The 27,570-nt window shown below is 41.5% G+C and overlaps 1 protein-coding gene and 1 pseudogene across 2 annotated transcripts; one reads left to right on the top strand and one right to left on the bottom strand.

Annotated features, from left to right (window-relative positions):
• Positions 1-1,068: 1,068 nt before the first annotated feature.
• Positions 1,069-21,382, bottom strand: tti1 (TELO2 interacting protein 1). 2 transcript variants are annotated; one of them, XM_019270884.2, is made up of 14 exons: positions 21,209-21,382; positions 20,090-20,829; positions 19,644-19,978; positions 19,295-19,556; positions 18,542-18,719; positions 18,083-18,375; positions 15,063-15,479; positions 14,052-14,211; positions 13,496-13,663; positions 13,230-13,381; positions 12,233-12,373; positions 11,240-11,444; positions 4,293-4,380; positions 1,069-1,725 (listed from the first exon to the last, which is right to left on the bottom strand). In XM_019270884.2, exons 2-14 carry the CDS (start codon positions 20,813-20,815, stop codon positions 1,506-1,508), a joined length of 3,345 nt encoding a protein of 1,114 aa, XP_019126429.2. In that variant the 5' UTR covers positions 20,816-20,829; positions 21,209-21,382; the 3' UTR covers positions 1,069-1,505. The 2 variants fall into 2 exon arrangements, with proteins under 2 accessions (XP_019126429.2, XP_027144604.1); XM_027288803.1 differs by lacking the exon at positions 21,209-21,382 and adding an exon at positions 21,053-21,189.
• A 1,572-nt stretch (positions 21,383-22,954) lies between these two features.
• LOC113747777 (zinc finger CCCH-type with G patch domain-containing protein-like) lies at positions 22,955-26,059 on the top strand (annotated as a pseudogene).
• Positions 26,060-27,570: the final 1,511 nt, after the last annotated feature.

Here is a 27,570-nt window from a genome sequence, read left to right as displayed (position 1 = left end):
TTCTGCTGACAGGACATGTGGATGGTACGATAGCACAAAGGTTAGTCCCCTCACTAACTGAGGTCCTCCATCATTTGGATACACCTGCCATAGTATTCTTAACCAATGATTCCGGTTTTATTGTAAGCAAATTCCCTGAAAACCTCTTCCCTACACTGTTTGGTGGTACGTAACCCAATAACAACTGTGTCCTACTGAAGATGTCCTTTAAAAATGTATATCCTTTTAAACAACCTTCTAGAGCAGCTGGGAACTGTAGTTGTAAACAAATTGTGGACTATTTTCAGCCCTGATTAACTAAAAAAAAATTAGAGTGCACATGTTCATCGTAATGAACCAACCATATGGTGCAACAGTGTCCCAGCCCCTTGATATGTTTTTAATAGTTTTTGAGTAACACTGGAGCTTTGGCAGCGAGGAGCAGGTTATATCAGACTTTGTTGACAAAATGAAAATGATAGATTATTCTTATCCTGCACAATCCATCTCTTCACCTTAAGATGAAACCTTTGTAAAAAGATGTACTGACTTTTTATTTTTATCGTCTATGCATTCTTCATCCTGGTCAAAACCTGGCACCTATATTACCCACAAAGCAACACACCTACCAACAGTCCTTTAGGAGATTCAGGTGTGTTAAATTTGTACTTGTACTGGCAGCTAATATAGCATCTAGCTGCAGAGCCCAAGTGGAAACGAGGAGCGGGCTATAAAGGTCTGGTAAACTCCCTGCAGATTTTTTCATTTTCAGACTCATCTCATCCTACGCTGACTCAAGTGCTATGACTTGAGGCGATTTTTCACACTTCACACGGCTCTTTCTGGAGCAACAATTGGCTTTATACAACGTCATGAAGTTGTACTCTCCAAGACCTGTGAACACACTATGATGTGTGAATTTTCCCTCGAAAGATGTATAAGTAAAAAATTACTATTTGAGATTTGAACTTTTCACTACTGTGCCACAGTAGACACATTTTGAGGCTTGATATCCAGCCCTGTTCTCAAATGATGAACATTCGGAGGTTTAACTTAAACATGACACATAATAATCAATAATCAATAATCAATAGTTGTATTTTGGTGATTATTTTGATTATGAAGGTATTTCTTGAGAAACAAAACAACATAAAATATGATTAAGAAAATAAAGAAACAATATGAAAAGGAATAGAAAACAACATTTTCACACAGTGTAAGTCAGTCTCTTCACATGAAATGAAAATCCTGTCACTGCATGTCTCCTAATGTAGAAGACCTGTCAGAAAGGATCCACCTGCAGCAGAAGAGTGAACAGTAGCAGAGATGCTTCACTGACATTTTCCCTTTGTACCTTGCTGCTTATCAGAGCTGTGTACAGCATGAAGGTTATCACAACCATATCTGATCGCTGCTTTTTGGCACAATTGTCTGATTTTTCTTTCCAGTTAATTGACTCGCCCGAGTCAATGGTTCAATAAGCCGTCCAATTGAGAGATGAGTCAATCACATCAATCACTCGCTCATTAGCTGACTGGCTGGTCGACTGTCTCTGCGACCGAGCCAAACTCCTCCCTCAGCAGTTTCAGCACGTTGTCAGAGTACTCGTCTCTTGGCCGACCCATGCCGCTCAGCTGTATGGGATGGAGGTCGGGGTGGGGCGGGATGTAAGAGGACGGACAGTGCAGCTCATTCAGAGTGAACCAGAAGGCATCCGGATCCACCTGGATTAAGTGTCGGAAGACGCTGTGGAGAGGAGTGAAAGATACATGGGTTATAGGATCGGTCCTGAGCTGCATTTAGCTTGAGTGCAGAATATCCGAAAACACCTCCCTGTAATCCAAAGTGACAAACTGAGCAGAACACAGCAGATTTACAGACTTTAGAGCAAAGTCCCACAGTTTCAGACTCAAAGCTCATCACTGTCTTTTTCCTTGTAACAGTTTTTCTACACTGTGATATTGCTACTTGAACTTAAAAAAAAAACTCTAGTTCTAAACTGCAGTTCTGGCAGAGTGTACTGGCCCTTAAAATATACTTCATAAATTGTATTTAAAGTTGTTTTGTGGCTGACAACAGGCTCATGTTTACAACCATTTTTAAAAAAGCATCTTAAGGCTAAGATTATAAAATTCATCTTAAACCGGTTACTAATGAAACAAGCAAACATTTGGTTGTGTCACTTTTCCCCAATATAGATGTCCTAACCTGCTCCCTGTGTCAGTAAACAGGCTGAGTGACGTGCCACTTGTTCTATTTTTATTCTATTTAAAAAGGTGTGGAGACACAGACCTGGCTGTAGAGGGTTTAGCTTTCTGCCAGAAACCATGATTGAGAAGTGGCATGTATCATACGAACCACAGCTCACTATTTAACACAGATGTCCCCAAAAATAATGAGGTTTCCAAGGAAGTCGGGGTAGTTACAAACAAGTAAACCTGCTGGCAAAAGGCTGACATGGCTCGTAGTATATCTGGACAATTTTTCTCACTCCATATACTAGTGTTTGCTCGCTCACTAGCTGTATATTATGAAGTGGTCTTACACACTTTGTGAAGCTGAAGGAGTGTTTCCCTAAAGCATTGTAACTGTTCCCTTTTCTTTTTATTTACGGGGTGTGTGTTGTTTCCTACACACTTTGATACAGCAGACCTCATAAAAAAAATGACATACTGAGCAATCCCAAGTATAAAACATGTATGTCCTTTATAGCACCATGTGAAGTATGTGTTTTAATACTCAGTATAGCATGGCTCAGAGACAGTTATGTGAAGATTCGCAGATTAAATGGGTGGAGAAATTTGAGTGCTTTCATAGGAGCACTATTGGGAAATGGAGCTCTAGCCAGTGTGTGGGTGACTCTTCACACTAAAAGGACAAAGATATAAGAAGATCTATTTTTTTTGGTTGGGGTACTCAATAGCTATCCAGACATCCCTCTACTTGTAGATCAGTGGACTTAATGACTGTAACTTATGCAAGTATTGGACTATTTCAGAGAAAACATGCAATTTGAAGACATCACCTGAGGTTGTTTCACTTGTTACATTTTAGACACCAAATAAAATTGATTAATCAAGAGAATAATTAGCAGAATAATCCATAATGAAACTAGTAGTAAGTTGCAGCACAAATCTAAAATGTGCAATTATGGATACCATTCACATCTGCTAAGGAAGGAAAGGAAGATTATGTTGGAGCCATGGCAAGAAGCGAGGCCTGAAGTCAGGTGTGATTGTGCATTTTACTCTCTTGCAGCCCAGCCGGCACCCTCACAGACTTGATGTAGTGACAGTGAACACATCACACATGTCACAGTATGACTGGAGGTCCCACGAGGGACCGGTCTACAAGTCTAAGGGGCTGACATTTGGGTTCAGCCAGAGTGGATTTTGCTGCTATGTCGTGATTCGTCATGTCAAGTGTAACCATGAGAATATTAACATTAACTTAATAACAATACTAACACAGTATAGTTAGTAGTTATTCACAGTATAGTGAATGTTTTAACAACATAAAGTCAAAGTGAAGGTACAAAGGTCAGCTCTAATGTCACTGATATATTTCATTAACTATATTATGTTTTATTTGAGTTTTGACAGTTTTTAGCAATAAATAGGATTTGACCTAATTATGGCATGCAATACATCTACACTTCTACCAGCCATATATAGGTCATCTACATTCAATGGACAAATGGTGGAATTCAAATCCTTTACTTGGGTTTTTACTTAAAATGTACATTGAAATGGTTATTGGTTGATTCTAACTTATTTTCACTGTAAAAAATCTTCAGCTGAAGCTAGTATCTTAAACTGGGTCTACAATAACGTACTGTATAGGGTGGCCTGTAGTGCTAGGTCATGATTGTGCACTAAATGATCGTTGTTGATCAATGTTGTAATAGGCTTATTTATCTCATAATATGTTGTATTTCCATTAATGTGCATTTCCAGACATATTTTAATTTTTGAACAAAGACAAAGGTGTTAGACAATTCATTATTTCCTTGCTGTGCTGTGGCAAAGAAACTTTTGACTTTGGATAGTATTTTTGCATAAATGAGGAATACGGATTTGGATCCTGAGTTTTTACAGTGTATTTTCATTTAGATCTCACAAGGGTAGGAAGGTAGGTTTCCACAATGACTGGTTAGAAACACTACACGTGCACGACTTTTGTTTCCTTTGCCCACATGGCGTCTTTGACATTTAAGAAAGATCAGAAGAGATCATAAATTATAAATATTAAATATTGCAATATTAGCATAAAAGGATTCAAATAAATCAGCTCAAAGTTATTCTCAAGCTCACCTTTGGCTGGCCTCTTGCAGTCTGATAGGTTGCCTACAGCTCAAGTAGGGCAGGCAGGCTTCACAAACAGCATCCAGGTCTGCCTCGGCTGAGAAAAGCAAATTGTAAATGACATGCATATTAATTTGCAGGAACAATATATAATATTAAATTCATAAAAATAAGAGTTTCAATCATGTCAAAACGTATGATGTGTCTGGATCAAGCCCAGAAAGCTCACAGCTTTTTTGAGCCACCAAAACTCAAGAAAAATATAATGATATAAGGAATCAAGTGTCAAATATCAAACATCAACTTGATATACTGTTCCCTAAAATCCACTGGATCAAAAAACTTAACGATGTTGCTGGCCTAAAGTCTAGCGTGGTAAGATGGTAAGACTGTGCTGGGGGTGAAAGAGGGATAAAAGAGGAAAAGAGAAGAGGATGAAAAGGGGGGGGGGAAGAAATAGATCATGTCTGGACTTTACCTTTTCTAACTCCTAATGAGCAGAGAGAAACTGCTGAGACGGCTGAGAAAAAGATTCACAGCAGGCTGTTTCCACATCTTTGGAATTCACACACTTCAACTGTTCCCTCTTTTGAGGAGTGAATATGTGTGAAAAGGGCTACCTCTTCTCCCTCTATTCTTCCCTTCATATTTTTTCACTTCCTGTAGTTTTATGTACACGTGACATGTACAATCCTTCCTACAATTCTTTAACCACATCTTTCATAACCTTGCCAGCACCTGCTCCCCTCCATCCACTTGACTTCTTTTCACTTTTATCTCTTCTTTCCCATCTCTTGCACCTTCTTTCTCCCCTTCTCGCTCTCTCCATCTTTCCCAGCAGACATTTAGTGATTCCCTAAGCTGCGAACTGGGCTGCCTTTCAAGCCTCATCTCAAAACATGTCTCTCTCTCTCTCTCTCTGCTTACTCTATTTGCCAATTCAACCCACACTCGGCTTGAACCAGGCCTGCTCACTGTGTGTCAAGAATAAAAGCAGCAGTGCACATTTCAGAGTTAAATGGGATTATTTAGCAACACGCTTTTATCTCTTTTCTTCCCCCTTGCTGGTGCTGCACTCATAGCCTGTAGTCTTTTGTGGAATCAAGGTGCTTGGAGGAAAGCAGAGAAGTGAGAAATACTTAAGAGGAGAGGGCCAGGTGCTGTTAGATTTTGTGGTAAATGAATAACAGGGCAGAATTGGAGCTGAAGCAAGCACTGGGACTGAAACGTATTATTTGCTTCAGTCAATCTGTGTTTCTGTCTTTCCCTCTCTGTGACTGAGGCTTGGTAATTGGCTTGCTGCAGGCGTCCCAGAGGTAAGCTGTAGCCAAATCGGTATTCACATGAGTAAGGCTGCAGCCGTCGACTGTTTCTCTCCTGCTCTTTCACATTCTCTCCATCTCCCAACTCTACATCTCCCTCGTCCTGATATGGAGAAGGACACAGCGTTGAGCGCCGGTAAGGAAAATCAACCGCTTGGATCTAAAAAAGGTCGGACTAGACATTTACCTTTCATGTGACAGAAAAAAGCTTTTTTTTTTTTTTTACCTGGTTACATTCCAGTCATATGAAAGATGTAAATAAAACATCTGAAGCGAGGAAGTAATCTTGCTGCAGTTGCCTTTTTGTGTCTCTAGCAGTCATGCAATGGGACGTAGGTTGCTTTTCCATTTTTTAAAGCTGTACTGTAAAAGGCGAGCTCTTTGCATACGATACATCAGGTCTATCTCCCAAAAATCATCAAATGCACCTGCAAGGGGAAACCGCTTGAATGACGCTTGACGATTTGGCCCTAAATAAACTCATGGAATCATGTACAGACATAAATTGTCTCCGACACAACAGTGAGTGAGCAACCTGGACTCCCAAATGTTGGATCTGTACCCACCCCCATTTAGTGCATTGCTAGTTATGCAAAGTGTTCTTCAATTCACCCTTAGTCCTTGAATTTCAAACAGCGTAATTCTTTTTTTTTTATGGCCTTTTCAAGCTTTATTTTTGATAGAGACAGCTAAAGAGTGACAGGAATGTGGGGAGAGAGAGATGGAGAACGACATGCGGGAAAGAGCCACAGGTCAGATACGAACCCTGGGCCGCCACGGCAAGGACAGAGCCTTTGTACATGGGGCGGCTGCTCTACAAACTGAGCTAAACGACACCCCTGCACAGGTATTTAACTAAGATAGGAATCCACTCACACCTAAGACTTGAAGACTGAGCCTGAATTTCACTATCACATTTGAAACATAACCCAGATAACTAATCCGGGAACAACCCATAATACACTAAAGGCCTTTTTATGAGGCAGATTCAATCAGGCAATCATGTTGCAGTAACTAAATGCATTAAAGTGTGCAAACATGGTTGAGTGGTCCATATTTTAGTCAGATCAAACATTAGAATGGAGAAGAAATGCCAGCAAACGTGTCACGGACTTCCCAGACTCCAGCAAATACTTGTTGACTGACCACGTGAGGCAGCTGGACTTGCAAGATTACGAGATCATGCGTGAATCCATCCTGCCATGCTTCAATCCGTCAAGTGTCTGAGAAAAGTGGTTACAGGTCAGTTTCTCTACTATGAGGAACTACTGGCATGGTTTACCGCTGTGTGAAGGTTTGTGAGAGGTGACCGTTTGCTGGGGTTAGCATAGTTGCTGGCTTTTCTCAATGAAAAAAAACGTTTTCATTCTTCTCCTGATCGGCTTCAGGAAGAGTTTGACGTCCCATTGATGTGATTAGTTGAAAGGTCGACATCACTGTCTATCACAGGCTCATCATCAGATGGTTCATCCAGTCACCTGGGCTGTACTTTTTAAAAGTGCCTGCCCTTTTCCAAACAGTTTTCAACGAGACTTCCCAAATGTTTTTTGTGCCACAAACCATCTGGCACAGTCAGTTTACTTTTTAATACTGTTTTTTTTTTTATTATTGATGCTTTAAAAAAAAGGTACCATGTGGAGTTTTTTAATCAATCTTTAAATGAGGAAAGAAATGCATTCAGCATGTTTATTAGTCATCAAATATTGTGCATATGATTAGATGATTAGACCCTGCATGTACATGACTTTTGTTTGCCAGGTGGTTCTGTATAACAAACCACCTGGCACAGTCAGATTAATTAAATGATGGAAGATGCATAATAAGTTCTAATAGAGCATAATTATCATTAAAGTTCAAATTTACTCTTGACTCTTTTTGTGTTCACTCAACTAATTTCATGGCTTCCAGTATAATCAACCAACCTCTCACTAAGCCAAGTAATTAAAATGTGCATCAACTAAAAATGAATTTAAATAATCAATAACAACCCAATCTTGTCAGAAGAAACTAATTAGTCCTAATGAGCACACATTAGTTACACCTGTGCTTATCTAGCTATGAAATGTCTGCTGTTCAGTTTGGGCGTTATCTCCTAGTTACACTTATCTCAACTCAAAATGTTGCCCAGTGTGTACAGTCCCCCTAGCATTTGTCAGTATAAGGAAAAAAACAGTATTCTGCTACATGTGCAATAAATTATTTGCAGCATTATTATATTGCAGACATGAGCGGGCAAAAACATATCTTGGCTGATGCACATTTTCACTGCTTTAATCACACAATAAAGACAGAATGGAGACAGGAAACAGTAAAGTAAGGTGGTGCTGCATCATAATGATTTGATTTTTACCGTGAGCAATACTTTCATTGACATTCTATGTGTTTCTATTTGGAAATCTATTGTTTTCGTGATGAACTCTGGTCCAACACACTGTTCAAAAAGCAATAATGCGTAGTCAGCCACACATTAAAATGCAGAGCAACTCTTATAAAGATGTCGGAGAAACCAGACATCACTAGACAGACAGAGGGAGGGCATCAGCATTCTTGTCGGTGCACCAGAGGCTTGAAGAGAGGAATATGAAGACGGACGAAAATATTGAGGGATTTCTCGAAAGGTCCAACGACCAATTAGCACATTTACTGACTTCTTTACAAGTTCGTAAAAAATTTAAGAAATGTTGTGACTCAAAATCTTCCATTGCACACAGCTATTTAACCCGTTCTATTTGAAGTATTTTTTATTAAAGCTGTTGCATACTTTTGGTGGCTGGACAAGATCGAGAACAAAACTTAACACAATGGGAGGTAATCACATTGACAGAGCTACACTTTCTTGCCAAGGACTCAGTCACTTGAGAGACTAATACATTTTTTTGGAAATTAAAGTATAGATCACTTACTTACTTACTTACTTACTTACTTACTTACTTACTTACTTACTTGTAAAAACTACATTGTATTGTTTAATCTCACAGCCACAGTGGAAGATTCACTGTTGTGCTCAAGACCGCAATCATGCATTTTGCAGGCTTTTTCTGTTTGTTTGAAATACTGTGTTAATATCAAAGTGAGAATCCGGTGTGGCAAATCAAACCAAATTGTGAGCTGAATGTATCATTACATCCCTAATGGTGTAACTGTAGCTGCAGAGCTACTTTTTTTTCTCTCTAGTGGGAATGTAGAAGAAAAAACAAACAAACAAAAAAAAAACACACAAGGGTAAACAAGGGTAGAAACAGCCACAGCTGCTGCTTCCACCAAGACAACAGAGACTAGAATACAGCTTCAAATGCAGCTTGGTTTGTTAGAAGTGTATTTCTTTGTAATGAACATTATCTCGGCTATATAATATAATAATATATCTTTTAGATATCAGGTCTTCTCATTGTGGACTTTTTTGACTAGAGAGGCAAAGAAACACCCCCAAAAAGCTCACATCACCTGCAGAGGCCCACACCATGGCATGAGCAAAGCTCGAAAAGCTGCACAGAGTTGAGTGAAACTGTGTTCATCTCTATGAGGCATTTCTCATTAGAAATAATCATTTGATCCATTGTTAACCCTCTGGGGTCTGAGCTATCTATGACCCTATCAACTGCTTTTGCAATCATGGATGATTGCTCCCCAGACGGTTAATATAAAAATATATTGATTAGTGCTGCTTTAAGAACATTTCTGTTGAATGTTCTGAACGTGTAGATTAAGTATTAAATTGAAATACCTGTTGCCTGGCATGTTGCTATGGTTACACAACCTTTGAGTTAGTAAGTGCGTGTACTTAAAACTGTAAGTTCACTTAAAGGGTTTTTTTCTTCATTTGTTTTAATGCGTACCGGTGCCGAAGATGAATGTGCCACTTGATCTGGCTTTGTCTGATCAAACCGAGTACGCCAAATTTTCTCTTTTATTGGAGACGGGTACAGATGGCTTCTCTGCTGGTGCACTTGATGGCTTTTCTCACCTTTTCTTTGCACCTCACTTACAACCTTAGAAAAGCGAAAGGACCGACTGGAGAGCACTGCGTGACGAGCGGTCGGAGTGCAAAAGCTTACTGCTGCCAATTCCACCTGCCCAGATGAGCATTTATTGCCGAGATTGTCCTCTGTCACCAATACCAGCGCGTGACGGCAAATTCCACCTCTTCTGCACAGCCGCGGGGTCGCCTCCTTGTTAAACCAGCCCTGTCCACACCCACTGTGAAGCCAAACCACACACCCGCGACTACACAGAAACCTGACCCCGACTTCATAGAACATAACAGCTTTTACACACTGCAGTTTGGGTCTCATGTACACGCAGACCTATTAAGTATTTCTGCTGATGCACAGTGGACATTTGTCTGCCTGTATTTCTATATACAGGTCTCTTTTGCACATTATACAGTGTGAACGGTACAATATGCTTCATGTAACAGATGCCAGACAGAGTGAGCTTCTGTTTGAACTGTAAAATGTATTTTTAAAATCTAATTTCTCAAAGAATCTCTATTTTTTTTGCCTCATTCATGCTTAGTTTGGAATTCCCTGTACGCTGCAGTCCTGTCACTGCTAACTCCACTGCTGGTGCCGCAGACAGCTTTGTTGCCTCTGTGACACATTGCGTTACCAGCCGCTAACTTTTTCATCCGTCTGCCACGAGCATCAGCAGGGGATGAGATCAGGGTGAGGTTCCACACCCAACTGTGCTGGTGACCAGAGTGGAGATTGCACTCCTCGAAACCAAATCCCAGGTCTTCGCGGGAGCCAAAATAAGAAGCCGTCTGAATCGGAGCCATGTCAATCCTCTACTACTTCTTGCACACTCGCTGACCTTGCAAAGCAGAAGTGATTATAATGAACACTTAATCAATGAAATGACTATTTTTCTTTCCACTCAAACCTGCATAGACGTAAAGGCACCAACATTAAGATGAAAAGAACTCCCCACGCTGCATTAACGTGCTTTTAGTTTAATTACGTGCTTTTAAGTACTGGGTTTCTCCAATGCTGGGAAACTGAAACAATCGGAACCTTGCATGCCTGTGACATTCCTAATGAACATTAATGATTGATGAAAAATTAGACAAGTAGCCCATAATTACATCATTGGCGACACACTGGCACTGAGCCCCCAGGCCACTTTGAATGAACATTTTCAGCTTGACACTGAAGCTATGGCAGGCATAAAATACACAACTCTAAAAAAAATAATAAAAAAAAAACACATTACATTTCAGAGCTAATCAGTTAAACATCCTACTTTCTTGATTTGATGATTGCTGTGCAGATTTTAAGTGCCTCTTGCTTGATTGTGGTGGAACGGAGCCCTCAGTTACTGTGCCTCATCCAAGAGATTGACAGAAACCAAAAAGAAACTTTAAATAATGGTTTAGATAAATAGATGCACTGCATCTGAATTTTGAATTCTCATCTCCTTGAGATGCCGATTTCCAAATGCAACACTAAATCATGTCTCCATAGTAAAACAGAAGAATTGAGACGTTAACCCTGTCTGGTTTCACTGTTGTACCAGACTGCCACCTGGTGGTGCAAAAGACACTGTGTTCTCTGAGAGCGAACTGAAGGATGACTGGATGTCCTATAACTGTTCTGTGTGTGTGTGTGTGTGTGTGTGTGTGTTCCATCCTCTTACCCAGGTCCAGCCTCTGGCACAGTGACCCCAGCCCCTGCAGTACAGCCACCTGCAGTTTGTAGGCCAGGGTGTGCGTGTAGACGGGTCCGGCCTTGGCACTGATGGGAGCTTGCCGTATCAGCGAGGAGCTCAGCTTGGGCAGAATCTCTTTAGAAACCCTCCTCCTCAGAAAGTCGCCGCATGTTTCACCCAGTGTGCACAGAACCTGGAAGAGAGACTCGGCATGTAATGTACATAGCAAGTTGTCAGAAATGGGATAAAATGTCCCTGTAGTGATGACGACTGACAAATGACGCTGCATTTATCCACACAGTATTTACACAAGCTGCCACATCGCTGATAGAAAGCTGTAGTTGTCAGCTGTAGCAACATTACAACGTAGGTATGTCTGATTTTGTCAATTCATCAGGGACATTATGATAGAAATACATACAAAAATAGGCCAACAATGACAAGTGACAAGTAGAATAATTCTGAATGACACGTAGAACCAACTGACACATGTATTTGGAACAACAACGTGAAAGACCATAAGAGACGAGACAGCTTGTAGAATTTCTACAAATATTTTGATTGAAAAATGTTTTTTTTTATTTTTCACAGAATTATAAAAAGCCTGCAAGTAACCATCATAGCTATATTCTGCCTAAACCTTATCGTTTAATTTGTGAAGTGACCTTGGGTGTCCTGAAAGATGCTTGAAATAAAATGTATTATTGTTATTGTTATTATTATTATTATTATTATTATTATTATTATTATTATTATTATTATTATTATTATTATTTATTTTATAAACCCACAATCTTAGATTGATTCAACATGAATCTTTGAATATTTCAAATGTAGTCAGAATTATTTAGATGGTGCACATAATGGCCTTTGACATTAATGTAATAAAACATTACATGAACACGACACAGCAGATATTAAATACTCCACCTATACATTAAATCAACGATCCTTTTCTTAAAGATCTTCAGTTTTACTCACCCTGAAGGCTCTGAGGACAGCTAAAGGGTCATCAGCTGTCAGTCTCTGTACAAGAGCGGGCCAGCAGCGATGGACTATAGGCAGCAATTCATTTTCTTTTTCACTCAGGACACGCACACATAGCTCCAGCACGTCCAATACCTTTGGACAAAGACATGCATTACACAAACTGATGTGTATATCTGGTTTACACATAGTTTTTGGGGTGATGTAACACAACCTCTGTGGTTACCGCAAGACCAAAGTTCCTGAGTAATCCGTTACAGCTTGCCTGTTTCAGCAGAACTGTCTGTTTAGTCTCAAACTACAAAATGATTGATTCATCACTGACACAACATCATCTGAATTTTTTGCCTCGCCGGTGAAGGGATGACAATGTCAGTCTGTCAGTTTGGTCGGTCTGTCACTACGCCCTCATGAGAGAGAAATGTCTCGACAACTGTTGAATGCTATAAAATTTGGTGCAGACATTCACGTCATCTACAAGATGAATTGTAATAACTAACTGCAATAATAGACTTTCTCTACAGCTTCTACTAAATCTGACAAACAGTCGAGCTAGACGTCTGAGTTCATGGATTACACTAATTTCCTACAGTATGACTTTCCTAAACGACACAGAAAACATATGCCCTGTTAAAGAATTCATATATTGAGAAGTTATATTTTACTGATAATAACTCGTAATGAGTTATTCTGTCTTTCTTACTGCTCATTCGACAGCCACGTTAGCAAAGTAGATCTGCATTTCCTCTTGCCATCAGCAGGTTATCGATTGTTTCACAGTAATAAAGTCTATAGCTCAGAGATAGCCTGGGGTGGCTGACCTGTTGGCATTAAAATCAGTCAGTCCAACTCATATTAGATCAGTCTGACATGAAGTTCTTTATGTTAAACAATATAACTGTCATTCTCCATCGGATCTTCATTATGGTAAGTGTGTAATTCTGATAAAAACAAACACTCCCTTCTCGCTACATCTCACGACAGACAGTACCTTGAGTCGGAGCCTGAGGCTGGGGTCGGACAGCAGGTGAATGCAGCGCTCCATAACATCCTTAGTGATGCTGAGGTGAGGGGGAAGCTCTGCTTTCACATCAGGACCACCGAGATCTTCAACATCCTCACACTCTGTGGGAGGAGGGACTTCTGGAGAGACGGTCAGGTAGATGATGGATGTGATAAGTTTCATCTACTGTAATAGAGCTTCTTCTAGAACTACAATGACATATCATTTCCTCCTTAGTCTTCATACTGTATTACCTAAGTCTTCACTGTCATCCTCTTCTATTCCAATGCCCTCTGCCAGTTCTTTCTGTTTGCGCTGATCAAGCAGGAATTGACGGATGTTGAAGACTTCCTTCTGAGTGGAGGTCTGGTTGGGTCTGGCAGACTCGCTGGTCCTCCTACAACTGGGAGGAAACCATCGCGCTAAAGGGGAAAGGAACAACAAGTACAGGTAAGGTTAGTGGCAGAGCCAGGTGCATGACACCTTTTTTAGCACCTGAGAGCTGCAGAACCGGGTGTCATCTGGTTCAAAATGTGTGAAATTTTTTGTGATCACTTAGTTTTCCTACCCTGACATTTTGCCATAAACATTCACAACCTTCCACGACTACTTAAAATCCATGATTTATCTTTATTTTGAACATAACTAGACTAGATCTTTCACCAAAGTGTGGTGGAGAGTGGGAAGGTATAATACAGTATGGCATGGCTATGGTACACTCTATATAGACATATACCCATGTTGTCCCTTACCCCATTTCACCCTCACCATATGTGATAAATGAGATACATCACTTTTGAGAGCTCTCACCCAGTGCCTTCATGAGCGCGTGCAGCACAGAGCAGAAAAGAGCAGCTGTGTGGTCGTAGCTGAGATCCAGAGCTATCAGCACGTCCTGAACGATGTCCCCGACCAGAGGCAGCAGGCTGGAGTCAGAGTGAGTCAACATCACTGTCAACACCCGTGGAGCCTGGCCAACAAGACGAGAATGTGATGAAATACATGTTCAGACACCTGCAAACCCGTGTAACACAGTATTCACCTGGCCCCATGACGTGAGACCCAGAGACAGACTCATGACCAGAGACAAAATTGAGACTCAACTTTAACTAATGACCTTATGACTTATTACTACTTGTGACGTTGGACTTTAGCCTTTTGATGCTGAATGACTTTGTATCCTCCCCAAAGAATAACATGTATTTTCTTCATATTTTCTTGAAAACTGATGTACTTTGAATCAGTCAACAGCCGCCACAGTGCACTAATGAGAGGAAACGGTGTTTTGGCAGAGCAGACAAGTGGACAGGCAACAGATGCTATAGATGTTAGCACCTATTATGCCAATTTAGTGAAGTGCTGAAATGATAAACTGATCAACATAATATTATCAGCCATGAATTCTCAGAGTTGATTAGCTCTTCAAGTTATTTATTAAGCCAATATTTACTGGAAAACCTGAGGTTTGTTTTTTTCTGTAAATCTTTGGCTCTGTCATGTACGGCCATACAGGAAGTGGGGGAGAGGAGGATGTTAACAAAGCTGACATCCATCATGAACAGCTCTCACCCCCTGCATGAGACTGTGGACGGCTCCTTCAGCAACAGACTGCTACTCCCACCATGTAAGAAGGAGCGCTGCCACAGGTCCTTCATTCCAACACCAGAAGACTCTCAGACTCTTTAACAGCAACATGACCTCATGACTTTCTTCTACATATTTCTTATTTACGAGTCATTTCAAATAACTGAATTCCTCTTCCTGCACAGACAAATGTTGGCTGTTGCTTCTGTGTATTCTATCAAACTGTGTCAGTCTCACCTGTGGATGCTGGCTCAGCCTCTGCAGGTTAACTGATATGTCATTGAGCAGGTAGTCTGAGTTCTCATTGATCAGCTCCTTCAGCGAGGGGTAGCCACAGGCCTTACTGATGTCCTGCATTGAGCCCAGCGCTGCTTGGCTGACCAGCAGTGTCTCCTCCCCGGCTTTCTCCAGCACGGCGTACAGTGATGTCATCAACAAGGAACGAAAGTCACGCCCCAGGGCCTGAGCAAAGCAGGCGATGCCCTCGAGTTGGATACACAGCTGCCAGATGTTGCTGTTGAGCTGGTGGAGTGTGGAGGAGGACGATGAGGTAGACGTGGAGGCAAACGAGGAAGGGATCACTTGGAGAGAGTTTGCATTTGTGCTGCTGAAATTACTGTTTGATATGGAGAGGAGCCTGGATGGGCTGAGCAGCTACAGAAAAGACCAAAGACAAATGTCATTAGCATCACACAATAGTGTGTAGACGTAAAAGGACACAAAACAAAGCTGAAGAAAGGGGATAAGGACGAGGCACCCTGGGGGTCACATTTACTTTGTATTTCAGCAGGTAGACCTCCTTAAGTCAGACTAATGTAGGAGCCATCTGTGTGTATATTTTGATTTAATCACTTGGCGGACTTTCTCCACACAATTCTTATTGTATATCATACAAGTTTGTTAATTGTAAAAATGAGGGGGTATTAAGTAGCAAGGAAAATATTGCTTAAATATTAAAAAGGTTCCCTGTGGATTTTTTGACCACTAGTGGCGGCGGTGTTTTTGAGAATGGTTCCCCATTTTGTAAGAATCTACTGCATGCACACAAGGACGCAACGCAATACATAGTCCACCAAAAGGTTTTATACTACTCCACAGACCGGCAATTGTTGGCGTGTAGAAATGAAGCTAATTCCAACAAAAACAAAGAAAAAAAAAACTGCTACCAAGCTAACATGGACGTAGATTATGTAGAAATGATCTCTGCAAATGTTTTTATGAGGAGAAAAATTGAACATGTTATTTAGGTCACAAAGATGCACAATGTGTTTGGATAAGAAACCTTTACGTTTCAAAAAGAAAAAAAAAATCTCTACAGGGTGCATGTATTTGAAAATGACACATCAGACAGCTGTATCAAAACAAATGTCACCACATCAAAATCAAAATCAATACATCATAAAATGATTTTACTCCATTGTCTGTTCAGGCTCTCAACTCATAAAAGAGTTTGATTGGCTTTGCTGTCAACAATTATTAGAGCTCACATCGGCCAAAAGTAACTATTACCGTGCTTTATCAGTGCAGAATAAAGTCAGCAGCTGTCCTGTTCCCATAAAAATATGAATTTACAGCTGGCTGCCTGTAGTTTCTACAGTGTCATTCATTAATGTGACTTATTTGACTTTGAGAGTGTACCCAGTGGCCAATCCTTTGTACCTCTCTGTACATTTGCGTGCTTAGAATTCTCTTCATTTGGTGGAGAGCCTCCATGGGCGCTAGTTTTAGCTGACACAGAAAGACTGCTTTTGTTTATCTACAAACTAACACGGTGCTGCCAATGTTTTCAGGCCTCCAAGGACCTGAGATGTTTACTCTGCCTGTCAGCTCAATAGTCCAGCCTTGAAAGTTTAGAGTGGTTACTTGAAAGCCTGACGCAGTTTCCCCTCTCTGACTCAGCCTGTTCAGACATAAGAATGAACAGCGATCGGTTAAGCGACATGTTGTGAGCAAAATAATAATATATTTGTCAGTACAGCCTGGAGTGCTTTGTTTAGAGCAATCTGACCGTAATCAAATTTAAATGCAGACACAGTAGTGCAATATGTGCTCAGCATGGGAGTCCAATATCACACTTGATTAGAAAATGTTCACAGAATATAAAACAAAACAAAAAAACAAAACAAAAAATCAAATAACACTTCTTCATTCAAAATATAATTTTGTGAAGAGTGGGATCATCACGTGACTATCATTCCCAGAGAGTTTGCTGATCTGCAAATCTAGCTGACGAAGATGCAATATTCATGGACCATGAAACTTTTGCCTAATCAAATCTGAAACCATTAAAAGGACATTAAGGGGGAGTTCGACATTCTAGGAAAGGCGTTTACTTGCTTGATGACGGTTAGATGAGAAGATTGAAATCACTCTCAAATCTGTACCAAAGGTTATTATAGCTAAATATAACTGAGCTATAAACCTGTCTAAGAGATGAGACTGGGACGTTTAAATGACTGTGAGTCAGTGTTTTGTAATTATTGTAATACCTATTCTGCACTTCTTAAATCTTGCCCCTGACAAATACCGCCATACTATCATAAAAAAATAAATAAACAAAAAAAAAAACACTACAGCTTATGATGAAACTAATAAATACTCAACTACAAACATTAAATATGACACTATAGCCAGCAGCAGTTATCTTAGCTTAGCATAAAGAGTGGAAACAGGGAGAAACAGCTGTCCAGGCTCTGTCCAAGAATAAAAACATCCACCTGGAGTGACTTCCTGGACTTTGTGGAGCCTTTTTGTCATTATTAATGTTGCAAGGCAACCCAGTGAAGACTCCAGGAGTCACTAGCAGAGCCAAGAAATAGTTTCAGCTTGTAACTCCATGTGGGAACCACAAATTTTCATTTTTATCTATTGATTTTTGCATGAATTAACCACAAATTTTCATTTTTATCTATTGATTTTTGCATGAATTTAACAAAGTAGATACAGAGCTTAAGATGTGCAGGCAGGTTTTGTTCCCTTTGGATAGAGCCCGGCTAACATTTCTCCTTGTTTCTAGACTTTTCTGGACCATAATTAAACTAATCAACTCTTTGGCTCAAGCTTCATGCGTAGCATAAGACTGGTATCAAACTTCTCATCTAACTCTCAGTAAGAACGTGCTCACAAATATTTCAGAAAATGTCATACTATTCCTTCAATTTTACATTTTACATTTAATGCAAACAATCTAATTAAAGTAAAGTAAAATCCTGAGTGAGGACAAAATATCAAAGTTGCAGAGTTGAAGCTATCCTCACCTGCTGGTCCTGTCGATCTATATCCGTCTCCTCGCTGACAGTAATCAGGTGCCAGTTCTTCAGACTGGTGTATTCCTCCATGACAGACACTACTGCCACTTTAAGGTCTTCCTGGGTGGGGGACTGTCCCCGAACTTGACTCTCCACACCTTGACCCTCTGTTGCTACGGCTATGCCTGCAGCACCCCTGATAATCTCGTTCAGGACCATGGCAGCCTGTTTTCTATACACTGAAGACTGTTGGTACAGATCCAGAAAGTGATCTGTGAGCAGGTAAATGTTGCCATAGTAACCTAAAGATAGGAAGAGGGGAATATATTTATTGGAGTGAGCTGTCAGACTAAATGTCAAACATAGGTGCAAAATGTTTAAACCATGATCCACAAATGTTTAATAACCCCTTTACATTCCGTTAAATAAATCTGACATAAATGTTAAGTGTAAGTCCATCGCTCATACCTAATGTCCGACAGATCTCCATGAGCACACATAAGATCTTCTCGTCTGTGAAATATAGAAAATGTTTCCTCTGTATGTGAGCACCGTCAGAATAACCAGAGCCTGAGCTCGTCTCTATGGAAGGAGCGTAACTCCTTTCCTCCACAATGCGGACATCCATCACATCCAGCTCCAGCACCTGTAAAGGAATAAAGCAGTGTTTTGACAATATGTGATTTAAGGTACTTTAGAATAAATGGAAACCATAATGTGTTTAAATTAATGTGTTTCAGGTATACATGCAAAACTGATGACAGAGAAATATTATAGGAATATTTAAAATTGTTATTAGTGACATTAGAAATAATACACAAGAATGCTGTAATACTGTTGAGATCAATAATAAGTACCAAGCACATTATAGACTAATAATATGCTAATAGTGACTTATGATAGTAGACCTGTGTACTAGAAAGAGCATGAAATTTTTTTTATGTTTCAGTATAGTTAATGTTTCACACCTTTCAGACACTTTTAGGTTTGTTTATTTTTATGCACTCGCCTAGGAAATGATTAAATAAGCAACTTAATGAAATATGATACAAAGACATGTAGTGGAGTTATTCTGAGATGACTGATTGAGCATTTCTTTTCAGGTGTCTGTCACAAGCTGTGAACAAATATTTGCAAGGGGTTCTTGTTCAGGGGCAACACACAAACACCTATAAAACTGCTACTTGAAGTATGATCTGATACAATGGTAGCTAATCTTACCTGCATCAAGGCTCTGGAAATCCTCTCAAGGTGTGCACCAGAGTTCAGTACCACAGAGACCAGCGGTCCCAAGACTTTTATATAACCCAGAAACACGTTGAGGACAAACAGCTTCTTCTGGTCATCAGAGGTCCTCATCAGTCTGGGCAGGGAGGTGGCCAAAGAGTGAAGATTCTCTGAAAGTACGTCAGTGAATGTCTGAGCACTGCTGCTGCCACAGCTCCGATTCCTCTGGGAGACCTCTCTGAGAGCGACCTCACACCTACAGGAGAAGAGAAAAGTTTCATTAAACGTCTTGGTATCAAGCAGTCGAATCTTTTTGCTACATAAAATGTCAATAAAAGCACACCTCTCTCTGACTCTGGGATCTTCATCATTGACTGCTCCCACCAGCGCTTCCAGTAGCAGCCCCACACACTCCCCCAGTGACTGGCTACACCGGGACAGCAGGTGGTCATCCAGCTCCACCAGCTCTAGTCTAACCTTCCAGTGCTGGTGAGCCGAGGTGCAGGAGATGATCTTCTTCAGGAGCAAAGACAGTTTCCCCACCGTGCTCTTCACCCAGTCTTGCGTCCGACGGACCATTAGCTGTCCGATTCTCCCCAGGTCTGACGAAGTCTTCTTGGGCTCACTGGCCTGAAGCTGGGTGTCATCCAAGACGAGGGCCACAGTCCTGGACCAAACCTGAATGTCAGTGAAAAAGGATTAGTCTAGACTCGTAACAAGGGACACTCCTTGATCCGTCAACTGTTTCAGTAATTTAATAAACTAAAGCTAAGCACAGAGATATGATACCTTGATGGCTCTGACGGTGACTGTATGGCCTTGTCTCAGATCTCCTGTGATGATTCTGGCTACAGCTGTAGTGATCCCAGGTAAGAATGAAGCCATGGTGCTGCCTATAGTGCATCTCTCCTCCGGGGATGGAACTACATGGTCCTGAGTGCAGTCACACTGCAGAGTCAAAGCTTGGAGGCACATCAGCGCCGCTACCTGTATATCTCGAGATTTCTCCTTCTCTCCTAGAGCCAGCAGCAGTGATATGGCAGCTCCCAGTCCAGGCAGCATGACAGGTTCAAAGAGTTTAAAGAAGATATCACCATAAGCAGCGTGAAACAGCGCGTCCAGGCACCTCAGCACAGCTAATTTCAACTCCTCCGACGTGTCCGCAGGTTTCCCAGGATCGGCTGGAGAGCACAGGCAGAGGCAAAGCTCTGAGAACAGACCATGGAGGGTCTCCCAGCTTTGGACACAAGTGTTCTCCAGGACGTGGCACATGGCCTCAGCCACAGCCTGCACCGTTTTTTCTTTCTTTGGCCCGGGGACTTTAAGGACGAATCGAAGAGGGAAGAGGACATACTCTTGGAGCTGCTGCAACGTGGCATCGTTGACTTCTTTTAATTGGCCACTCAGCGTCTCCACGTTGGTCACAGTGGGCTCTCGGGTGAGCAGGACGCAGGCCGGGCGCAGGTAGGCGAAGGCAATCTTTGGATCACTGATCTGAGCCATGGTTGGAGGCATGACAGCAGGGGTCACTTTGAGGAGGGGGTGAGAATAAGACAAAGGAAACACATGACTGCAGGAAGATCATTAAAATGTACATTTTGATATGAATGTGTCCATCTCTTATTTTGCCAGTGCCTACTAATGAGGTGAAAATGTAACCAGCAGCTGATGTTAGTAAAGTCTAGCCCATCATAAATATTACAGGTGGAGGTGGAGGTGCTGTTTTTCAGAGTCTTTAGTTGTTATACTAACCGGTATTGAGTTTGCAATAGTACACGATGTTATTTTGAGGATTTAATCACAATCCAATAGGCCCACCGTGACATAACAACATCATGTCTGTGCAGTGACAGCAGTCATCTGACAGCACGCTGCTACAGCGTCAACAAACAGGAAGCGCTATCTCACCTTCACAGCAGTGTGAGCAGCATGAAGTCCATGAACATGTTTTATTGTTGTTGTTGTTGTTAAACTTGTGGTATCGCACACTCTGAAGGGATCGTCATGACTCTGCGTCGACCGCGCACATGTTTGACGCTAGTGATGTGTCGTTCGTGAACGAGTCGGTTCAAACAGATGGTTCAAAGAGTCGGTTCTTACGCCTCAAGTCAAGTTAAGTCAACTTCATTGTCAATGCTTCTATATGTACAGGACATACAAGTGTTTCGTTTCCCTCTTATCCGGCGCAAACATAATACATAAATATAAAATATAGAAAAGTGAAAAAATAAAATACAGTGGTCCCTCGTTTGTCGCGGGGGATACGTTCTAAAAAACCTGCAAATAAACGAATCTGCAAAGTAAGTTTTACAATTATTATACATGTTTTAAGGCCGTAAAACCCCTAACCACACCTTTTATACACCTTTTTAAGAACACATGTGCGTGCTCGCTTAGCCAATTTAGGACGCAGAACACAATGCGCGTTCAAACGGTGTAAAGTGCACTGTAAAAAAAGCATGCAAAATTACACTAAAAAAGTGAACCGCGTTATAGCGAGGGACGACTGTATAACAAACTAAAAACATATACAAGCTGAAAGACACCCGTGTGGCAATATGGCACAGAATTACCAGTATAAATAGATAATAGTATGTATATAATAAGTATATGTAGGGCTATATGGCAGTATGGACAGAATTTACAGTATTTACAGTATACACAGTGAGTCTATAAAAATGGAATATACAGTTGGCTGTACTCAGTGCAAATTCGGTTTGCAAGTATTCAAGTTTTTAGAGTCAGTAAAAGTGGCTGTGCCATTTGGTTTGTGCACCCTTTTTTCTATTTAATCTTTTTGTGCAGTGAAATTTGGCTGAATTATGAAAGGTATACGTGGTAATATGAAGAGCTCTTCTTGGCGAGCTGATCAAATGATCCGACTCCCTAAAAAGAACCGAACTTCCCATCACTATTTGAAGCAGGGCAAAACAAAAAATTAAAAAAACACAACATCCGGGTTTGGCGACGTAGCTTCAGTATAAAAGAGCAAAACATTTTAAAAAGTTCGCCTAACCCTTTGTTCAAAAACCGCTACCGTGTTTATTCTGATAAAAAAATAACGCTGCCCATAATCACAACATGTGTTAACATTAGCAAGATACATGTGTAAGTTTTTAAGCATTCAATTGCCAGATGGCGTTTTATTTGAAAGGAAACAGAAGTGCGCCTTTCATTCATTCTTCCGTAGCCTGACAGCGACCGGTTTTCTGTTGTGATTATGTGGATTTAGCTATTTGAAAGACTGTTTTCTGAACACAGCAAATATTTCATGGCTTCACTTCTCCGGGTGCCGTGGATCAACGAGACTAATAACGAAGGTAATTGTAGTTTTATTATAGTCGGTTTGAAAAGTTAGCCTGAACGGCTAACATTGAGCTAGGACTAGCTTGTTGTGGTGGTGGTTCAGCAATTCAGCTCAACATTAGGTTACATTTCTGGGTGAAGTTGGACTTCGAAAGATACAGGAGCATATTTACTGAGTCTTGCCATAATAAATGAACACTAAAACATGACACAGGAAGGCCAGTCTGTCCATCCACTCACTGACTGAGGTCTGTCATTGAATCCTCTTTAAATCATCCTGTCTGTCCTCAGGTGTCCTGGAGGGCTTGATGCTCTCCATCCCTGCTCCCGCCCCGTGCAAGTGTCAGTATGGATGAAGAAATGGAGGCAGCCATCTCCACCTATGGTGCCCAGCTGCAGCAGGTGGAGACAGCCCTGTCAGCTGGCCTGGACCCAGCCAGCAGTCAGACCTGCTCAAACTGAAAGAGGACCTTGCAGCTCATAGAGCTCACAGAGGCAGTCTGGTGTCTGTCAAGAAGAGTCTGCTTCTGGCCAGCCTGGAGGACAGCAATGGACAGCAGTCAAACACCTACGAGGCAGCGGTGACACAAACGTGCAAACGGCAGCTTGAGCGCCGGAGTTCGATGCTTTCTACTCTGAGCTCGGGGAGTCTTCTTTAGGTGGTAGCTCTGATATAGAGAGAAGAAGATGTGTGAAGATGAGGAGGAGGAGGAGGAAGAAGATGTGCTCATTGTACCAAAGTAAGAGCGCCCTACAGACAAAATGGGGGACACTGGAGTATCACAATGCAATGGTGGTGGGGGCAGAACCACCAGTGGAGAAGGAACAAGTAAGTGTTCTATGTGTACCCCACCCAGAAGTCCTGAAACCTTGTCCTTCTACCTGGAGGACAATGTCGCTTCCCAGATAACTGCAGGTAAAGTACCACTTGTTGTCCATATCTGCCTTTATGTAACGCAGATATCATCCGCAAGAGTCCCCCATTGTTCACATGATGCCGTTTTCATCCTGACATAGCAACAGAAAAGAGTAGGAAAAATTCCTTTTCCATTTTTTGAAGGTTTCCCATGGTGAGGTGGTGTATGTGTCAGAGCTCAGAGAGTTCCTCGAGAGTGACCTCAGTAATCTTGAAGAAGGCTCGTCCTGCTTGGCCCGACAAGAGGACGGCATCTGGTACCCAGCCAAAATCAAAGGTATTTCATTGACGGGGTCGTTTTTTAAAAAATGACCGTAGCAAGAAGAATGGTAGACGAAGCACTTTATTCTAGGTTAATCTTTTTTCTTAATCTAGAAATCGACAGTGGATACACACTGGTGAAGTTTGACTCACTGCTTCTGAAGGATGCTGTGGTCGAGGCCGACTGCATTATCCCGCCTTTAAGAGAAGACGACGCACTTTCTCTCGACTCTGACCTGGACGACACCGGAGATGGAGATGAAATGGTTTATGCAAAAGGTGTGTCTCTGTCAATCAAAACCTGAGCGAGCCAGTCTTTTAAATCTTCCAAAAGATAAAATGTGACCTTGTGGTAAATTATGAGCTTCCTTCAGTTAAATGCCTTGTATTCCTTCAATGGCCAATAAAACGTTGCTCATTAAAAGTCGTTGGATGGCATTCTCCCTTTTTATAACTGACTGCTTTGCTTTTCACTTGTTACCCAACAGTTCTGGACTCTGAAGAATCCACAGTAACGTCAAACAGCGCAAATTTCGGTGCTGGGGAAGCACACACCAGAGGCATCGGATCCAAGCTTATGCTCAAAATGGGCTATGAGTATGGAAAAGGTAAGTAAAGAGCAACAACATAACAGACGTCTTAGGTTTTGAGATCATTGTGCTGGTCCTGATCACATGAGTCATGTGTGGTTTGCTAAGATATTTCAATTAAAGCATTTGATAAAAAGCATGTAACATGTACATCACACCTCTTTATAACCTCTCTGTCACGCAACCAACATAGTGCCTCAGTTGTATTGTCATAGCAAGAAGTTGACCCACCAGGTCGACTGAGGCATATACTGTATGTATTCATATATGCAGGACATCCTAATGACAATAAAAAACATTACTATGAATAGACATACAGTAGAATTCTACCTTTAAGGTAAGTTGGGTATCATAAGTTAAAAAGACACTAGAGGGCGACAAGAGTCATTTAAAAAAAGCATATATCACATCTTACCTTACATACCGTACCTTAAAATATACGTTTAAACATAGTCTTGTGTTTCAGTTTCTTTTTGTCATTCCTTTTTTGACTTATAACTGCATGTTTCTACATAATTATTGTATTTGTAATATTTAGGCACTCTAATGCATTTGGTATTGAGTTTAGCTGATTGAAATTCAATATGAGATGGTATTTCTACTGTAAAAATGTGTTGTAATAACAGAATGCATTTTTCCCTGTAACACAGTAGATGTACAAAATGAACGTGTTCCTCTTCCTCACCTTGTGCTTTGTTTTCTCAGGCTTAGGAAAAATGCAGGAGGGTCGAGTAGAGCCAGTCATGGCAGTGGTCACCCAAAGGAAAGTCTCTGGACCAGTGTGCTGAGCTCACCCAGAGACGCACCCAGAGCAAGGCCGCTAAAGATGGCACACAGGCAAGCAGGCCAAAGAAACGCAGAAACCTCGGGCCGCCACCGGAGGGGCCATAACGTCTTTGACTTTTGAACCACAAGCTGAAGCAAGAGCACTGATCCTGCTGAGGGGGGTGCTGCTGCGCCATCAGCAGCCACAGGCGTGGAGGCTTACAGGGGAGGAAAAGGTACCAAGAGGAGTCTTAATGTGAAGCTGTTCCAGGCTGCTGAGAGGGTGTCCCAGACGGAGGGAGATCCAGAAACTGAGTGAGTCACTCAGCAGACAAAGAAGGTCGTACTGAGTTCTCAAGTGTGTTTTGTTTATTGTACATTTCTATACATCTAATCTGACTCTGAAAGCTGAGCTGACCTAAAGGACCAAGTTATTCTGTAATGAAGTTAATTACAGTGGACCTCAACTCCCTGTTATCCGTTATCTCCTCCATGAGGGTGCACGTGCACGTACATACATGCTGCTTACCAACTAAAATCTGTTGTATGAGTGGTTAATGAAGTTCCAGTCAGGAAAGTGGTGATTAACTGAATTCACAAATGAGAAAGCTTGTGGGAGTTTGTAAAAAAAAAAAAAAAGGTAAATGAGGTGTGAAGATTCGAGTTTGACACTTGTTTCCCGGCCAACCTATTCTGGAAAAGAAAAAACAACTTGTCTCCGCGTCTCTCCCCACCTCCTAATCTTTGTTGTTTGTGTGTGCAAAGGATCGTCCAGAGTGAAGCAGCTGGAAGAGAAGCTGTCAGCGGCCCGCCGGCTGCTGGCCCAGCAGAAAGCCCAGGAGCTGTCCATCCAGAGTGAGCACAGGAAGGCTGACACACACAAGAAGATGACTGAGTTCTAAGCTCGGTTCCCTCAAACATTTGGAGCTGAAGGAAGCGCTGCTCGCCTCAAATGAACTTTTGTCCCTTGCCTGTTGCCAGTTATTCGCTAAACTGTTTGTTTTTTTTGACTTTTTTTTTATGTTATTTCTCACCGGTTCACGACTTGTGCTGGCGCGGTGCCCAATTATGCAGATGGTCATTTCTGCTTCTTTTTTTCATGGACTGAGTGGTTTTATTTTGTTTGAACGGTTGTTCAGCTTCAATTGTACAGTTGACAACGATGTGACAAATAACATTGATTTGTAATGTTTTTGTCTCCGAGTATGTCTTTTCGGCCTAAAACTTTGTGCTCTCCTTTTCTCTTTTTCACAACGCGCCTTACACACATAAACTCCGTGTAAAGAAATGTTTCTCTACTATAGAATTTTAATGTGGCCTTTGTATACTTTTCTGGGAGGTTTTTAGTAACCAGGGCGCTCCAGTACACCTTGACTGAGATTACTGACTGACTTTAACATTACACCTCAGGAGTGGGAGACCTTTACAGAGTTTGGACTGAGGCCCCCCATTTGCCCACGCCTCTACTGACTCATACATACTCTGTGAAGCTATGACCGTAACCTCCTATTAAATAATGAATTGTCGGAGATCGGACACGCTGTTTTCTCAAGGCAGTGGTGTGTTTCATTCTCTCAAAAGGTTGAAGCGTGATACTGTTAGATCAGTTTCCCTCTATGCTCTCCTTTTGTTAGCAACATCTAATCCGGATGTGATTAAGCATAAAACATGGTAAAATAATTAAGAAAATTGCTGTGTTTACTGCTTGTTAAAGTGTTTAATAAATGCTTTCCAAATAATCATGTCAGCTGAAAGTGAACTTAGAGAGACCCTGAGTCCAGAACACTGAATATATTTAGAAAAACGTTGACCGTCAGCAAGTCAGAGTGATAGTGCGTCCCAGGGGGGAAGAGATAGTAAAACGTCAAGAAAAGAGTGAGGGCAGCGAGATACAGTGCACTTCATAAGCCATCCATGAGTTCTGGTGGACTCTGGCAAGCTGAGGGCAGCAGCACATGTGGAACTCATGAACTCATAGTTGGTACCTGAGGGAAGCCCCACTCACGCTCTGATCTGTTGAGTGGCAGCACTTTAGATTGCTGGTGACTGGAGGGATCACACTGAATTTGCTGACTTCGGGGAAAAATGGAAAAATGTGGTTTGTGTGTTGATTTAATGGATCCCCGAGCTCTGTGCTTCACGCTTTACCCCATTATGAGCCTGGGTCTCTGAGGGTATCACTACCCAGCCAGTACGATAACTGTGTGTATGTCCAGGTCCAGGTGGTCAGCTACATTCTTAGCGTCTGTATGCGCTGCACACTCCTGCAGATGTCGTCTCATGTATGGATTCAGACTAGCTATTAGGGAGTTTGGATTCTAATCGGCATTATCAGAGCCTGATTAGTGATTCAGGAGATGTGATGGAGAAATTGTTGGAAGGCCACCTGGACAGATGTTTTACTAGGAATTCCCACAAGCTGTTCAGCTGAT

The sequence above is a fragment of the Larimichthys crocea genome, chromosome XV (assembly GCF_000972845.2).
Source record: "Larimichthys crocea isolate SSNF chromosome XV, L_crocea_2.0, whole genome shotgun sequence".
Taxonomy (NCBI): Eukaryota; Metazoa; Chordata; class Actinopteri; family Sciaenidae; genus Larimichthys; species Larimichthys crocea.
The sequence above is the reverse complement of the archived record's forward strand: the minus strand, read 5'-3'. Positions and strand labels throughout refer to the sequence as shown.

What these genes read in the sequence shown, in the direction of transcription:
- tti1 (XM_019270884.2), bottom strand. Translation starts at nt 20,815, where the DNA reads ATGCCTCCAACCATGGCTCAGATCAGTGATCCAAAGATTGCCTTCGCC. An exon ending in TCACCGTCAGAGCCATCAAG is followed by an intron (nt 19,979 to 20,089) that starts GTATCATATCTC and finishes ACTGACATTCAG; the next exon opens with GTTTGGTCCAGGACTGTGGC. An exon ending in TTTCCAGAGCCTTGATGCAG is followed by an intron (nt 18,720 to 19,294) that starts GTAAGATTAGCT and finishes ATTCCTTTACAG; the next exon opens with GTGCTGGAGCTGGATGTGAT.